The sequence below is a fragment of the Notechis scutatus genome, chromosome 1 (genome assembly GCF_049901735.1).
Source record: "Notechis scutatus isolate UNSWTSFEM ecotype Mainland chromosome 1, rNotScu1.2, whole genome shotgun sequence".
NCBI classification, from domain to species: domain Eukaryota; kingdom Metazoa; phylum Chordata; class Lepidosauria; order Squamata; family Elapidae; genus Notechis; species Notechis scutatus.
In genome coordinates, this window is record NC_142009.1 from 272,531,167 (window position 1) to 272,547,178 (window position 16,012).

Here is a 16,012-nt window from a genome sequence, read left to right on the forward strand (position 1 = left end):
ATCCAGGAGATTGGAAAGAGATGAGAATTTCTGCCAGTGGCAAAAATGCAGAAATATAAGACAGTGTATCTATATATTGTGAATACTGTACTTCCACTTAAAGCAGGGGTCCCCAAACTTGGCAACTTTAAGACTTGTGGACTTCAATTCCCAGAATTAGCTGGCTGGAGAATTCTGGGAGTTGAAGTTCACAAGTCTTAAAGATGCCAAGTTTGGAGACCTCTGACTTAAAGAGAAACACAGACCTTCTTCTGATAAGACAGAAAGCAAAGGACAGAAAGTACTAGACATTTGTGTTTTCCACTTTCTTCTAAATACCACACTGCATCTATCTCTTATCTTAAACTATCCCACTTTTAAGATATAGCACCAAAAATACATGTTGGTGCCTGCTGATACTCTCATGAAATCAGGTCACTTGTAATGAAAATAAAAATAAAAATCGATATCCTTGTAAGAGTTCTTAGATTTTTCAATAGCTATTTTTTTTTCTTAAGGTGTTTTTCTATCTTTATATTATGTATTATCTGTTATATTGCATATTAAACATGTTGGCAATGTAACTATATGAGACATGTCACAAAACAAAGATACACAACTTGAAATTCTAGGATTGAATGTGTATGGTTGACTTCCTTTTTTTAGACTTCTCTAAAATTGCAATGCCAACATTTTGGGGATGTGGTTTCCTGCCATTTTTGTTAGGAAATATGTTAAAACTGTAGCATAATTGGAGTCCATTTTAAAAAAATAGAGCACTCAAGTATACCCTCAATATTCTAAAAAAATAAAATAAAATAAAATTTCCCTCATTTTTATTTCCACCATGCCTATTGTGATCCTGAATGTTTCCTCTTTGAAAACTCACACGATCAAAAGGATGCCCATCCTCAGTCTTGTATCACAACACAGAACTGAAAAATATGCTTTCAATGGCCTTTGCATGGTTATTTCACAGAGAGCTGGAAATGACTGCCCAGTCCCTCAAAGGAGTAGAAGAAGAAAAGAAAGGACTGCAAACTCTGACAGAAGCATTACAGAAGACATTGGAAGTAGGTGTTTGATTTTTCTCCTGATGGCAGCCTTCGACGATTAGTAAACTGCCTCCTTAGAAATAACTAAATGATTGAAATTACAAATAAAAGCAGCAAAGAAATGTTGAGGTTCCAAATACAGCTTGCTCAGGATTCCAGTCAACCATATCCTCTTTCATTCCATTTCTCCATCCCAAATGAGTGCAGCATTCTGGATCCACTGAGCATTCTTGTTAGGCGCTCCATTTAGGGACCCATTTAGTACCCTTGTTAGTCTTAGGTGATTTCAACTTTTCAAGCACATTTCTTTTTAAGAATTCCTTCCTTCCACCCTCCCACCCAATCACATTTTTTGTACTCTTATGTTTTTCCCCAGCCTCCTCTTTTGTATGCCCCCTTGATTACATAGTCACTGGCACTTAAAGAAGTAATTTATATAGTAGGAGCTCCTACCTGCCAGAAATACTGGGCTTATTCAGTGAAATAGGCATCTTGAGATTTTGTTTATCAGATTTGCTTTTTATATGTTTGGGGCCTCAATGTTTTTGGTTTCTAAGCTCTAAATCCTAACAAAGAATGCAGCTCATTAATACAGAATCTCCATTCCTGTTCTTAATGGCAAATGGACCATCTCCAAGCTAAGCTGATGCTTAGTCAAATGAGGAAGTTGCCTGCAGTTGCTGTTTGGGGATGTTCTGCTGCTGATGGTTAGAGATTTCATTGTCCCTGTCATTGTACTAACAGGGATAGAGATCTTTGGAGATATTTTTGCCTGAGGTATGAAAATCATTTGGCTTAGTTTAGCAGCTGAGTTGCTCCTAGCTGTTCACTTCAGGTTATCGCATATATTGAGCCATGCCTGCACAGTCTTTTTTCTCTGTTCCTTTATGTGGGAATGTAAGATGTCGCCTTTATTTTTGTTATGTCTGGTACTCTGTGTGAAATGATCCTTTGAAGAGTTCTCTTGGGAGTAGGGACATCAGCTTTCTTCTGTTTTGCTAATTTTCTCAGAAATGTTATCGGTGTTTTTTTTCTGTATTCATGAATGTGATAGACTAATTTCACAATTCTAATTTCACAATTGGCACCTGTTGTTGGTGTAGCACCTGTGCATTTAATTTTGCATGACAGATAGAAAATTCCCTATTTGATACCAATAATGAATTTATTATTCTAATAAAAATTAATCTGCTAGGTTTCTCTTTGATAAATTTTGCATTAAAGCACAGATGCCTTGCTAGCTTGGCGATGACAACCATCCTTTTGATCCTACAACTCTAATGTTGTGGAAGTTGCCTTTTTCAAAGGTAACCCATCGAAAAGTCAGTCATGGGGAAGGGGAAGAAGAATGATCACTGCTTAACCTGTCTGTATTGGCTCTCAGGAACTCTCTCTGGAAAAACAAAGCATGCTGGAGAGGCTGGAAGAAGATGGAAGTCACTTGCAGCCCCAAAAGAGCCCTTCGGAGCAAACTAGTGCCACTGGGGACCTGCAGAATAGCCTCCACCAGATTGAGGAGAAAATGCACCAGCTGCTGAAGGAGAAACTCTTAGCAGAGAAAAGGTGAGAGACTTCCAACCCACAAATATTACAAATTGGGGAGCTGACTTTTCACATTTAGAGAAACAGTACAGTCCATAGACCTGGCTCATTTCTTCCTCTGTCCCATCAGCCCTTCTTATGGTTGTTTTTATATCATTAGTCTTGTTAAAAAAATTTTTAACAAAAAGTAGGAACAGCAAGTGAAATTTGCAAGAGGAATCTATTGTTCCCCATTGGAGCAGAAAGTCAGCCTGGGTGTTGTTGCAGGCTGGCACTCCTACAAATTAAAGGCAGGAAGGAGAGAAATGAGATGAGGTTATCATTGAATGCTTTTTCCTCTGCTACTTCATAGAATGAAGGAGAATGAAGAACGCTCCCGAGCTCTGGAAGAAGAAAGGGAGTTCTATTCCTCCCAGTCTCAGGCCCTACAGAATTCCCTATCTGAGCTGACAGCTGAGAAGCAGAAGACTGAGAGAGACCTCAAGGTATGGTAGTACAGTTTCTATTATGGTAGAAGGTGGTTCTTAGGCCTAAAGTTATCCCCACTCCCTTTTTCAGTTTCCAGAACTCCTTATGGCTTCATTAATGAAGTTCAGCCTCCTGTCATGTAGTGTCTACATGAAACAGACTTAAGGGAGATGAACAGTGACCCCGCTCTACCGTTTATCCCATTTTTGTAAAAAGGGATGAGACCTTTTGAATTTGTCCACATGAAACACCTGGTCCCATTAGTTCATCCTTTCACTGAGCTCTGTCTCACCAAAACTATTTTTGGTTTGTCCTTCTAGACCAGGGGTGTCAAACTCAAGGCCCAGGGGCCAGATCCGGGCCACAGGGTGCTTAGATCTGGCCTGTGGGGCTGGCCTGGAAACAGCGAAGGACCAACCCACGGTGCCTCTACCAGTGAAAACTGAGCTCGTGCGGGTCGTGTGCAACCCTCACAGGCTCCGTTTTTGCTGGCAAAGGGCTGCAGGAGGCCACTGCAGCCGAAAACAGAGCCCGTGAGGGCCACTACTAGCAAAAGTGGCATTTGATCACATGAGTGATGTTGAGCTGGCCACATCCCCAGCGCGCCCCCAGGTCAAACACAAACCTGATGCAACCCTCAATGAAATAGAGTTTGATACCCCTGCTCTAGACCAAAAAAAGGTGGCCCAATTTGTGTTATTGAGTCTGTTATATTCTGGGCATGGGTGCAATAATTGAGATGAGTCAGTGACTTAGTGAACTTCAACTCTTTATTAAGAACCAGAACAAGAGAGAGCTAACTCTTGGACAGCAGTAGCCCTTTTATAGAGCTAGCTACTGACCTGTTAACCAATGACCTGTGTCCACATGCTTAACTTTTGCCCAATGAGAAGAGGTTAACTAATAGCCAATCAGGTTGCTCCGTGATGACCAATCCCAGTTCGCTATTCGTGGGCCAATCCAAAGTGCAGGATTTCAAGCCTGCTTAACATAATGTTAATAAGTTTTATTAAATGGTTTTTGTTAGCTCATAACAGAGTCAGCCAACAATCTCACTTGCCCTTCTTCTAATGCTGAATGACACAAAATAAAATAACATCAAGAGAAGGGAACTGGAGCTACCCCCAGGCAGTGTACCAAATGTTTTAAACACACACACACACACACACATTTCTTGCTTCTGTTTGCAATTTGTTGTTGTATTTTCTTTTCTGGATTTTTTGGGGGGACTGCCTCCTTTCCTTCTGGCTCAGGAAGAAGTGAAGGTGCGTATGGACCTGGAGAAACGCTTGCAGGAGGCTGAAGAGGCCCTGCAGAGCCTTGAACAAGGCCTAAACTGCAAGCATCGCAACAAAGAGAAGGAGGAAAAAATGAAAGCGGATGTCAGCAACCTGAAAAGTAAGTGGACCTTCCCTATCGCTGCTAAGTAGCCTCTACAATAAAACTCCCACTTCAAAAGAAGTCTCACCTTGCAGATGCCTCCAGCTGGAAGCATTAGCCAATGAATCCTTGCCTAACTGTGAGTTGTGAACCTGCATAAAGGGCCTCAGGAATGTTGCTGTAGCATTTCTGGCACTCTAAAAATTATAAATTGACAAAGTCTATGAGGGGGAAAAATAATCATGGGTGAACTTCCTGAAGGTGAACTTCCTGAAATTTTTAAAAAGCATGAAGTGTATCTTTGTATTTCATCTCCCTCCTTTTTTAAAAAAATGCAACCTCAGCAGGTGATAGCTGGATTGAGAAGCAAAGGAAACAATACTTAAATCAGAGACCACAAGCTATAGACTAGAGCAGGGGTCTCCAACCATGGCAACTTGAAGCCTGGCGGACTTCAGCTCCCAAAATTCTGGGAGTTGAAGTCCACCTGTGTTAAGTTTGGGGAATAATGGAGACCAGACATCTGACCAGTGACTTCAACTCTTTAATAACAGTAAATAGTACAGAACAGAGCAAGGCTATGGGCAGCAGTAACCCTTTTATAGGGTTGGCTGCTACCCTATTAACCAATAATAAGTGCATCAAGTTCAACTGATAACCAATAAGAAGTGTCCTAGATGTGGCCAATCAGGGGCTTGTTATGGACCAATCCTTGTTCGTTGTTTAAGGACCAATCAAGTGTGCAGGCTTCCAAAACCTGCTTTGCATTTAGGCTTAGTTACTTTTATTGATTCACAACACCCTCCCCTTGGGTTCCGTTTGAGGGAGCTGTAACAAAATCTTCAAGATAGACAGGCCGTTTGGTCTGTCTGGATGATTTCCGTGGCTCCACCGGTTTGTCCCAAAGTCCGGTTCCGTGGAGCGCTTGGATGATCTCTATTAAGTTCCGCTTTCGCTGCACGGTGATTCCGTGCTTTCGCTTGGTGGTTGTCTCCGTCAATCAGTGTTTCTTCGGGTTTCGCAGTTCGGTTTCCCCGTGTTCAAGTCCCATGGAAAAGTCAACTCCCTCCCCGCTTCAATTCCCGGTACTTCGCTGGCCGTAGGGTTTCCGTTGGCCTGCTATCCGTCATATCAAAGTCAATTTCCTCGATATTTCCTCCCCCTCAGTTGGTGAACCCGGGAGCTCTGGGCGCTGGGTGGTAATCTCGAACGGAGTTGGTCTATGTGGCGTTTCCACACCCTCGCATCGTCTGTTAGTAGGTGGTAAGATTTAGGCCCTGTGAGGTGGGTAACAGTTGCGGGTATCCATAACGGGTCGCCGGAGAAGTTTTTGGCAAAGATTAAATCGCCTACCTTAAATTCCCGGCATTTGCTGCTGGAGCCGAAAAGGCTTTTCGGGTGCGATGCGGGTGGAGCCGGTCGAGGTGCGATCGTAGTTTCCCCCATAAGAAGTTCGCGGGCGTTTTTGTTGGTAACGCTGTGGGGCGTGATGTGCTGCAACAATAAAATTTGATTGATTTTCTCATCGATGTTTCCGAATTCCATTTTGTGGAGGGTCTTTTTACAAACTGTACCTTGCGCTCTGCACGTCCGTTCGCCGCAGGGTGCGCGGGCGAGGTTAGCGCATGGCGGATGCCCGGTCAGCAAGATATTGTTCAAATGGTAATGCTGTGAACTGTGGGCCGTTATCCGAGACGAGAACGTCCGGAAAACCATGTGTGGCAAATAACCTGTTTAATTTGTTGATAACTGAGTCCATTGTAGTTGTGTTCATTCGATGGATCTCGAGCCAATTTGAATAGGCGTCGACTGTAATAAGGAAAGTGTGCCCTTTTGTAGGCGCCGCAAAGTCAATATGAATACGGGACCATGGTCCCCCCGGAGTTTCCCATTCGGTTGGGTTTGCTTAAGGTGGGGCGTTGCTGACGCCTTGGCAACGCTGACAAGTAGCGACCCAGGCCTCGATTCTTTGTCGATTCCCGGCCACCAGGCGTAGCTCGGCGAGTGCTTTCATCCGCACGATGCCCGGATGTCCATCGTGCAATACCGCTAAAACAGTTCGTTGCAGCTTGCCCGGGATTACGACTCTATCACCCCACAAGATGCAGCCCTTTTGAGAAAACAGTTCAGTTTGGCGGGCTTTAAAAGGCGCCCATTCAGGTGATAGTTGTTCTGTTGGCCAACCACGCTCAACCCAGTGTAGGATGTGTTGCAGGACCGGATCTCGCTTTTGTCTCGAGGGCAATGTCTCTCGCCGTCAATGGTGGCGCGTGTAGAGTCTCAATTTGCAACGTTGTGATGGTTGGGGCTGGATCTTCAACCGATTCTGGAAGCGGTGTTCTGCTTAATGCATCAGCGTGGAGAATTGATTTCCCGGCGGTGTTGCAAAGTGTAGTTGTACGCGCCATGAATTCAGACCAGCGGGTCATTCTGGGGGACAATATATATACGGGTTGGTTTATTACCCGCAATAATCCCCAGTAGTGGTTTATGATCAGTAATTATTGTAAACGCATCGCCCATACACATATTCATGAAATCTTTTAACTGCGGCCACAATAGCTAAAGCTTCTTTATCCAGCTGACTATAATTTCTTTCAGCTTTAGCTAAAGTTCGTGAAAAACGTGACAGGAGCTTCTGCTCCGTCGTAATACGTGGGCCAGGATTGCTCCAACCCCAAAAGGTGAGGCGTCACAAGTAATAGTTAACGGCAGAGTCTCGTTGTACTGCATAAGTACAGAATCAGAAGTTAGCAATTTCTTTACTTGTTGGAAAGCGTATTGTTCACGTTGTCCCCAAACCCACGTTGCTTTTTTGTCTAAGAGTCTATGTAATGGTTCAGCTACCGTTGCTTTATTGGGTAAAAAGACGTTATAAAATTGATAAGTCCAAGGAACGCCTGTAGATCTGCCTTGTTCCTTGGAGTGGGGGCCTTCTTAATTGCCTTTAATTTGTCCTCAGTGGGATGGATTCCTTGACTGTCCAGGAGGTATCCCAAAAACTCCACCCTTTCGGTACATAACTGGCATTTATTTTTTTTACTTTGAGGCTCTGCGTTTTGGAACCTTTGTAAAACCACTGAGTCGTTTTTCTAGAATGTCTCTATTAGGGGCGGCGATGAGTACATCGTCAAAATACGGTACGACCCCTCTTATTCCTTGTAACAGCCTTTCCATTAAGCTCTGAAAAATTCCTGGAGCGACGCTCACCCCGAACTGGAGCCGGTTGCATTTAAATGCGCCCTATGCGTGACGATCGCTTACGCCCGCGGTGGCTGGATCTACAGGCAGTTGTTGATATGCCTGCGCTAGGTCTAATTTAGCGAAAACTTTCCCGCCGCCCAGGGAATGGAGCAGGTGTTGCACTACCGGCACTGGATACGCACTTTGCTGAAGTGCATGGTTTAGGGTGGCCCGGTAGTCTCCGCAAATTCTCAGTGACCCATCAGGCTTGATAGGCGTCACTATTGGGGTTTCCCACCGGGCGTGGTCGGTGGGTTCCAGCACGCCTGTTCTATTAGCTTATCGAGTTGTTCATCGATTTTAGGTTTCAGGGCGAACGGCACCCGACGCGGCTTAAGGCGGATAGGTGCTACCTCAGGGTTCAAGTTAAATGAGATCGGGGTCCCCTTGTACTTGCCTAGTCCGTCGAAAACGCCTTGGAATTCTTGCACGAGGGCTTCCTCCCAATCGTTGCTCTCGGCACGGTGGACTCTGCCACAGTGATTCCAAGCGGTTTGAACCATTGAAGGCCTAAAAGACTAGGCCGGTCACGGTCCACGACAGTCAGTGGCAGTGCGACGGTGTGGTCCTTGAAAGAGACCTGAATTGGCGGGACCCGACAACGGGAATTCGGTTACCCTGGTAATCTTTGAGTATAACCCTTTGAGGGTTTAGGTCTTGGCGGTGAATCGTCGGGATGAGCTGTTGAAGCATCTTCCAGGACACCATCGAGAGAGATGATCCTGAGTCCACCTCCATTACACAAGGTTTGTTTTCGATAGCGACCTTTACTCTGATTTTCCCGGCATCAAGGGATGTAGCGTGGCCTATGGTAATTGTCTGGTGGGTCTCTTCCCGCCTGGTTTCTTCCCGCCTGGTGGAAGTGGTGGACGGTTTGTTTCTGTAGGAGTGGCTTCCCCATTGGTGATTTAATTTGTTTCGGGTGTGCCAAGAATTCTGAAGACTGGCATCGGCCTGTCGGGGTTTGAGTTGGAGTTTTGTTTGCTTCTGCAAACCTTTGCGATGTGACCTCTTTTCCCGCAAACGCGGCAGAGTGCGTCGAGGAATTTGCAGCTGGATCGTGGGTGATTCGCCCCACATCCTGCACAAGGTCGAGATGAGGGTTGTGTGAACTGGTCTCGTTCTGTTCTGAGTCGGTTGACCTCTTCCTCATCGCTTTCTGATGGGGATTCTAGGTCTTCGTGGTGAGTCGATACGGGTGTCTCTCTGAGCGAGGCGAGGTATCTTTGGCGAGTTGGCGTAGCGGTGCGCTGGTGCGGCGCATTCAGGCTGCCGACTTTTTGGTCGCCTCCGCTGCAGTGGCTTTAAGGGCATCAGTGAGGCTGATGTCCCCCTTAGCCATGATTTTGCTCTGGATCGTGCCGTCTTCTAGGCCCAGAACCAGGCGGTCTCGGGAGGGCTTCTTCTAAATCAGAGAATCCGCAGAGGCCTCCAAGGTTACGGGGTCTGCGATGTAGTTGGCAAGGCTTTCGCCTTTCTGCTGGTCCCTCTGGTAATATTCGTGTCTTCTGACTAAAGTTGGCACGGTGGGCGCAGAGGGCCCGTAGCAAAGGCTCGAGGACGTCCCAGTCCATCGCTTTTACTCGCTGGCTTGGCAAGTGATTTTGCCATTTTAAACACGGTAGGCCCGCAGTGGGTTAGAAATATAGCTCTTTTTTGCTGGTTGTTGCGTCTTTCAAATTGTTGGTCTCCAGAAACATCTGGAACCTATCCATGTACGATTCCCAGTCTTCGGTTTCTGGGTTGAATGGAGCGGGTGGTACGGCACCGTTGGTCATGTTGCCGCTGATAGTGCATGTTCGACCACGTGCTCTGTTGGTTGCTCTGTAGATCAGTCAGCTCTTCGGTCTCCGTATCCCATCCTCGTCGCCAGTGTTAAGTTTGGAGAATAATGGAGACCAGACATCTGACCAGTGACTTCAACTCTTTAATAACAGTAAATAGTACAGAACAGAGCAAGGCTATGGGCAGCAGTAACCCTTTTTATAGGGTTGGCTGCTACCCTATTAACCAATAATAAGTGCATCAAGTTCAACTGATAATCAATAAGAAGTGTCCTAGATGTGGCCAATCAGGGGCTTGTTATGGACCAATCCTTGTTCGTTGTTTAAGGACCAATCAAGTGTGCAGGCTTCCAAAACCTGCTTTGCATTTAGGCTTAGTTACTTTTATTGATTCACAACAGCCTGGTTGTTCAAGGAGTTGAAGTCCGCCAGGCTTCAAGTTGCCAAGGTTGGAGACCCCTTGGACTAGAACAGTGATTTTCAACCCCAGCAACTTTAAGATGTGTGGACTTCAACTTCCAGAATCCCTTCTCTGAGCATTTTGGCTGAAGAATTCTAAGAGTTGAAATCCACACGTGTTAAAAGTTTCTGAGGTTCAGACACACTAGTCTAAACCAAGAAAACATTGCTCCTAAGGAAACTATATAAAAGTGTCCATACTTTCTCCAGCGGTGAAATCGAAGGAGGACTTTATCTTTTCAAAAACCAAACAGAAGCTGCTGATCATATTGGCTAATGTGTGTGATTAGAATTGAAGCGGGCAGGAATGGAAAATTCAACCTTCTATTGGAGCCAAGATATAAAACAGGGGTGTCAAACTCACGTCATCACGGCAGCATCACGTGACGTGTCGGGACTTTTCCCCTCTTCGCTAAAATGGGTGTGGGTGGTGCGTAATGCTTCCAGCCCATGGGCCAGGAGTTTGACAGCCCTGATATAAAGCCACAGCTAATACCATGTTTAATTTGCTCCCAAGAATCATTTTTTACTTGCCTGAGTTTGCATTCTTGGTGTGATGAAATGATTTATCTAGTCAGAAGTAGCATGATTTTGGGGGGGAGGGGGGATATTATTTGGGGGATAATTATATTTTAGAAACTTGCTACCACCATCCAAAAATGATAACATTCTTCTCCTGATGGTATCACTTTTCCAATCCATTGTGGGGGGTTTGAGGCAATAGGGCATCTTAGGTAGGAGTGGTATTACCTGTTATATGACATATACTTATAAAAAATTCAAACTTTATTTAACAATAATTTTCTATCAACATCTAGTATTGATAGAAAGTTGTTTCTGTTCAAAAATGCATCAGCAAAACTCTTCCTGCATGCTTAATTATGGAGTGATTGTCACATTTCTGTACATTCTTGATAACTTCTGAATTATACTAAGTTTTGAATTATTTGATTATGTGCCATCAAGAGCCTTAGCGAATATATATATAGATTTTCTTCAGGGCAACCTTCCCCAACTTGGTCCTTTGGAGTTTCAGTGGTGCACTCATCAGTTACAGAAGGACCAGGAAGGGGACACATCACCCTGGAGAAAAATCTATCTATATATTTATTTATTTATTTATTTTTATTTTGTCAAGCAATTATAAGATAACAGGTACAAGTATAAACATAGTTATGAATACATGGATACATATAAGAAAAATAAAAAGAAACAATAGGACAGGGACGGTAGGCATGTTGGTACGCTTATGCAGGTCCCCTACAGACCTCTTAGGAAAGGGGTGAGGTCAATAGTAGACAGTCTAAGGTTAAAGTTTTTTGGGGTTTAGGGAAGAAACCACAGAGTCAGGTAGAGTATTCCAGACATTGACCACTCTGTTGCTGAAGTCATATTTCCTGCAATCAAGTTTGGTGCGATTAACCTTGACTTTGTATCTATTGTGTGCTCTTGTATTGTTATGGTTGAAGCTGAAGTATTCATTGACAGGTAGGACATTGCAATATATAATTTTATATACTATACTTAGATCGGACCGAAGGCGGTGTAGTTCTAGGTTTTCTAGGTCTAGAATTTCAAGTCTGGTGGCATAAGGTATTCTGCAATGAGTAGAGGAGTGTAGAACTCTTGTGAAATATTTCTGGACTTTCTCAACTGTGTTAATATCAGATACGTAATGAGGGTTCCAGACTGATGAGCTGTATTCAAGTATTGGTCTAGCAAATGTTTTGTATGCTCTAGTTAATAGTGTGATATTACCAGAGAAAAAGCTGCGTAGGATTAGGTTAACAACTCTTAATGCCTTTTTGGCTATGTAGTTACAGTGGGCTCTAGCACTTAGATCATTAGAGATGAGTATTCCAAGGTCCTTGACAGAGTTTGGATCATCATGCATTGTAAGAGCTGGTACCAATTTGATGGCACATAATAGTTCAAAATCAACTGAGCTTTAAATGCTCCTCCATCACTACCTAAATTATCCTGAGAGTCAAATAAGCACAAGATTAGAATAAAACTGAAATAGCTTATTTTCTGCTAGGGGGATCATATCCCAGAAACCTCATAAGAGGCAGTTAACCAACAGTAAGCAAGCTTTAGATCAGAAAAGCCTTCAAAAATGTCTCATTTGTCCCTCTCCTCCCCCCAGCATTTCTTGTCAGCACAATTTTTAAACAAATAAAATAACATAGGATATAAAGCTGCAATAACAGTTAATAGTTTTGCCTTAAATTGTCTCAAAGGAGAAAGAATAATGTTTTATAAAAATATTTTGCATATGGTTCAATTAAAAAGCAACATACAGAAATCTCAGAATTGAATTTTTTTAAAGGCATAAGCTAATTTCTATATCTTCATCTCCAAAGTTGTATGGACCATTCATAACTTGATGCCCTCTAAATAAGGGGGGGGGTCTTGAAATCCCATAATATTCCTATTGATAGGGTCATTTATTGTAATTCTAGAAAGTCATGGGAGCATGGAGTGCTAGGTTGAGGAACAATGGTCTAAGGCTAGGATTTATTCCATTTTCCCTGTCTCTGATCACCTTGTAGAATTTTTTGAAGAATGTATCCGGAATGCTGAACTAGAGGCCAAGATGCCAGTAATCATGAAAAATTCTGTGTACCTTCACAAGGCTGCCACTCGCAGGATAAAAAGCTGCCGATTTCGTCGTAGCAGATGCAGCAATTCATGGAATAGTTGTAAGTATTACTTGTCCCTGTTTCTTTTATAGTTTGTTAGGTAATTCAGGGTTTGGGATTTTTTATTATCTTGCAAAAAGGACATAACTTGTAGTCACTTTGGTGCAGAAACTGAAATCACCTTTGATTTCCTAATGATAACCTTGAGGTCGGAAAAAGGCACTCATTGATTGACAAGTTTCTCCACATTAATTAAAGTTCTAAAACTATGGCTGTACTTTATTGGTTTAATATGAAGCTGATCTCTGGGGGCAAAATCAATCCCATATATGGCTACAGCTTGCACGGCTGTTAGAAATTCTGAGTTATAATCCAACACATCTAGAGGATATCTAATTGAGAAAGGCACCCTTGGTACATTGTGATAGCTCCATTATGTGTATTAATCTGTGTTTTGTTGACTGCCATCTTTTTTCCTCTTTGATTGGTACCTAGTTACTTAAACTGTTTGATAATCTCAATTTTACTCCTTGTTCCCACATTACTGGCCTTTTCTAATTCCCAGGCCTGATTTTTAAAGACCTACCCCACTGTTTTCCATAGTGCAAAATGTCATCAACCACAAAACATAAATAAGAGGAAAGGTGAACGCACAAATCTTTGCCATTGTAAGGATTACAAATAAGTAAAGTTTCCTAGTGTTGTATACCATTCTTGTTTTCAGTGCGGCAATCACAATCATTCATGTACTCAGAAGCAGAAAACATAGAAGAGCTGAAGCAAGCTGCCAAGAAGCTAAGCCAGGACCATCATTTCCGGGAAACCATCTATCAAATCATGGAGTCACATCCGGATTCTTCCTTGGTCAACAAAAAGTGAACCTCGCCCACCCTATTGCCAGGGGAGTTCTAGGCTCAGCTTGTCATTTCATTCAGCCAAAGCCAAATTGATTCGTCTAGACACAGCAGAAGTATGATAGCAGTGGAATTTCATGAGGAAGTGAATGGCACATTTTTCATTGTAGAGCATTGTGGTTGGACCATTATTCTCAAACAGAGAGTTCCATGTAGCTTGCTGTAACTCCTTGGCTGTCCATCCCTGTCATATTAACTGGCTCTGCTTTCTTCTCAACTTCCTTTATCAAGATCCATGGTTTTAAAAAATGCCCAGCCTGTCCTTTAATACCAGGAAGAAATACATACAGTATATGAGATAGGTACATCAGGTGATGAGCCTAGGGAGTAAATCATCTATAAAGAGAAAGATGCTACAACTTCAGGGGTGGGTTACTACCAGTTCGCACCTATTCGCCAGAACCAGTTGTTAACATTCTAAGCAGTTCGGACAACCGGTTGTTAGAAGAAATTATTGGCCTAATCCTGTAAGGAAGGCAGGTAGGAAACATTCTGGTGTTGCTTACAGAAACTGCCTCTTCATTAACCCTTATTACATTCTTGGCAGGACTAGACTTCCTGTCTCAGGAACTTCTCTGGAGTTTTTTTGCCCTCCTTTGCTGGTACTTTGCTTGTGTGGAGTGACCATTCAAAGTTAAATGGCACTGAAAAAAGTGACTTATGACCATTTTTCACACTTACGACTGTTGCAGCATCCGCACAGTCATGAGAGGCCAGGCAAGGAGAAGCGTGCCTTGATGTGAGTGATATTGAGTTGGCCAATAACATGACCACCAAGCCACGTCCACCTGGTCACATGACCACCAAGCCATGCCTACCAACTAAGCCACACCCACAGAACCGGTTGCCAAAAAATTTGAATCCCACCCCTGTACAACTTGATTCTTTCAGATTTCTCATTGTAGGCCAATGAGGATTAAAATTCACTTTGCTTTATGTGCTGAAAGTTCTCCAAACCATTGGGTACTCTTGGAAATTCAAAAAACTGGTTACAGGACAGTTTTCTGTATTCACTGTAGTTTGGTGGCTAAATCATCATGCTTCTAAGTCCTAACATATATAATGCTATGCTCTCCATTTCCTCTGCGTTAAAGGAAATTTCTAGGGCAGAAAATTGTCTGATGAGAATTAATGAGTTATCTCTTTATGGTATCTATTGGTAAATATAATGCCTATGACAAGTAGAGAAAAATATATTATTTGCTTTTGGGGACCTCTCCTCTGATGCTTGCATAGTGCCTGTTACAATCTAGCAGCTGGCAACTCCACGAAATCACCTTTATTTCTGATCCTTCCCTTCACATGGAGAGAACATGTCCACTTCAGGCTTGCTTAGATGCTTGTGAACCCCCTGCTCCTCTGACGTGTTTCATAGCATAACCCCCAAGGACCATCCTAGATATTTCTTGGAAAGTTCAGTAGCAAGAGTAATTGTCCAAAAAAGATTTTTTTTATTTATTTATTTATTTTTGTCAATTGCTTACAAGATAATAGGTATAAGTAAAAACATAGTTTTTAAAAACATAGTTATGAATACATGGATACATATAAGACAAGTAAAAAATAAAAGAAACAATAGGACAGGGACGGTAGGCATGTTGGTGCGCTTATGCACGTCCCCTATGTGGTGGTGTAACAGAGCTTCTGAGGTGATTTGATCTAAGAATGGAGAGTGGAGTGGAAAACAGAGCAGAACAGGAGAAAAGCAGGTTAATAATATTCCCATTCCCACGCAGCTAGTTGTGCTACTTCCAAGTAAGAAAAAATTATCTATTGATCTGTTGGCAGACAGACATTTGGGAGTGTGGGGTGGGGAGAATCAGAGCTGTTCTGATTAAATAGGCAACAACCATTTCTGCTGGTATCCAGCTTATTTTGTCAATAACAACCTCCAACTGTTAGTGTTTAAAATAATTCTAGGATTCTGACTAGGATCAGAATCATCATGGGCAGATGAAGAAACAGCTTAGTTCCTCACCCTCCCCCAAATTCTTTTTCTGTATCTAAATCACAGATGCTGTGAATCTGGAAGGGCTGAAAAGAAAAACCCATAAAAAGAAGCTGCATAAATAAGTCTGCTAGGCTGCTCTAGATTTCTATCTCGGTGTCCCTCTCTTTGCAAATGCCAACATGGAGATTAATCTTCAATTAATCCTTTACTGTATTGTATTCCAGGTTCATCTGTCACAAGTTGCTCTGGTTAAAATGAAGTACCATTGGGTACTTTAGAATGTTTAGAATACGATCTAAAGATGGAAACAGATTACTAAGCCTTTAACTGATCTGTTCAAATGTATTGGACAAACCAAAACTACATGATATTTTAGAACTATTTAAAATAATAGTATAACTATGTAGATTTCCCAGAGCTGCTGTTTGGAAATCAGTGGTGCAACTTTTTTATTTCATGCCTAAAATCTGGCTGCTTCTCCCTGTCCGACCCATCGTGACCCCATGGACAATGCTCCTCCAGGCCTTCCTGTCCTCTACCATCTTCCGGAGTCCATTTAAGCTCACGCCTACCGCTTCAGTGACTCCATCCAGCC

The 16,012-nt window shown here is 42.9% G+C and overlaps 1 protein-coding gene across 2 annotated transcripts in view; it reads left to right on the plus strand.

Annotated features, from left to right (window-relative positions):
- PLEKHD1 (pleckstrin homology and coiled-coil domain containing D1) overlaps positions 1-16,012 on the plus strand; it is a 51,629-nt gene that overhangs the window by 26,842 nt on the left and 8,775 nt on the right. The window contains exons 8-13 of one of the 2 annotated variants that reach the window (XM_087951520.1): positions 959-1,052; positions 2,419-2,597; positions 2,929-3,061; positions 4,298-4,442; positions 12,463-12,612; positions 13,277-15,320. In XM_087951520.1, the coding sequence (XP_087807646.1) occupies positions 959-1,052; positions 2,419-2,597; positions 2,929-3,061; positions 4,298-4,442; positions 12,463-12,612; positions 13,277-13,431 (856 nt within the window). In that variant the 3' untranslated portion in view covers positions 13,432-15,320. Of the gene's footprint in view, positions 1-958; positions 1,053-2,418; positions 2,598-2,928; positions 3,062-4,297; positions 4,443-12,462; positions 12,613-13,276; positions 15,321-16,012 lie in introns of those variants that run through there. The other variant, XM_087951521.1, reaches the window with a different exon arrangement.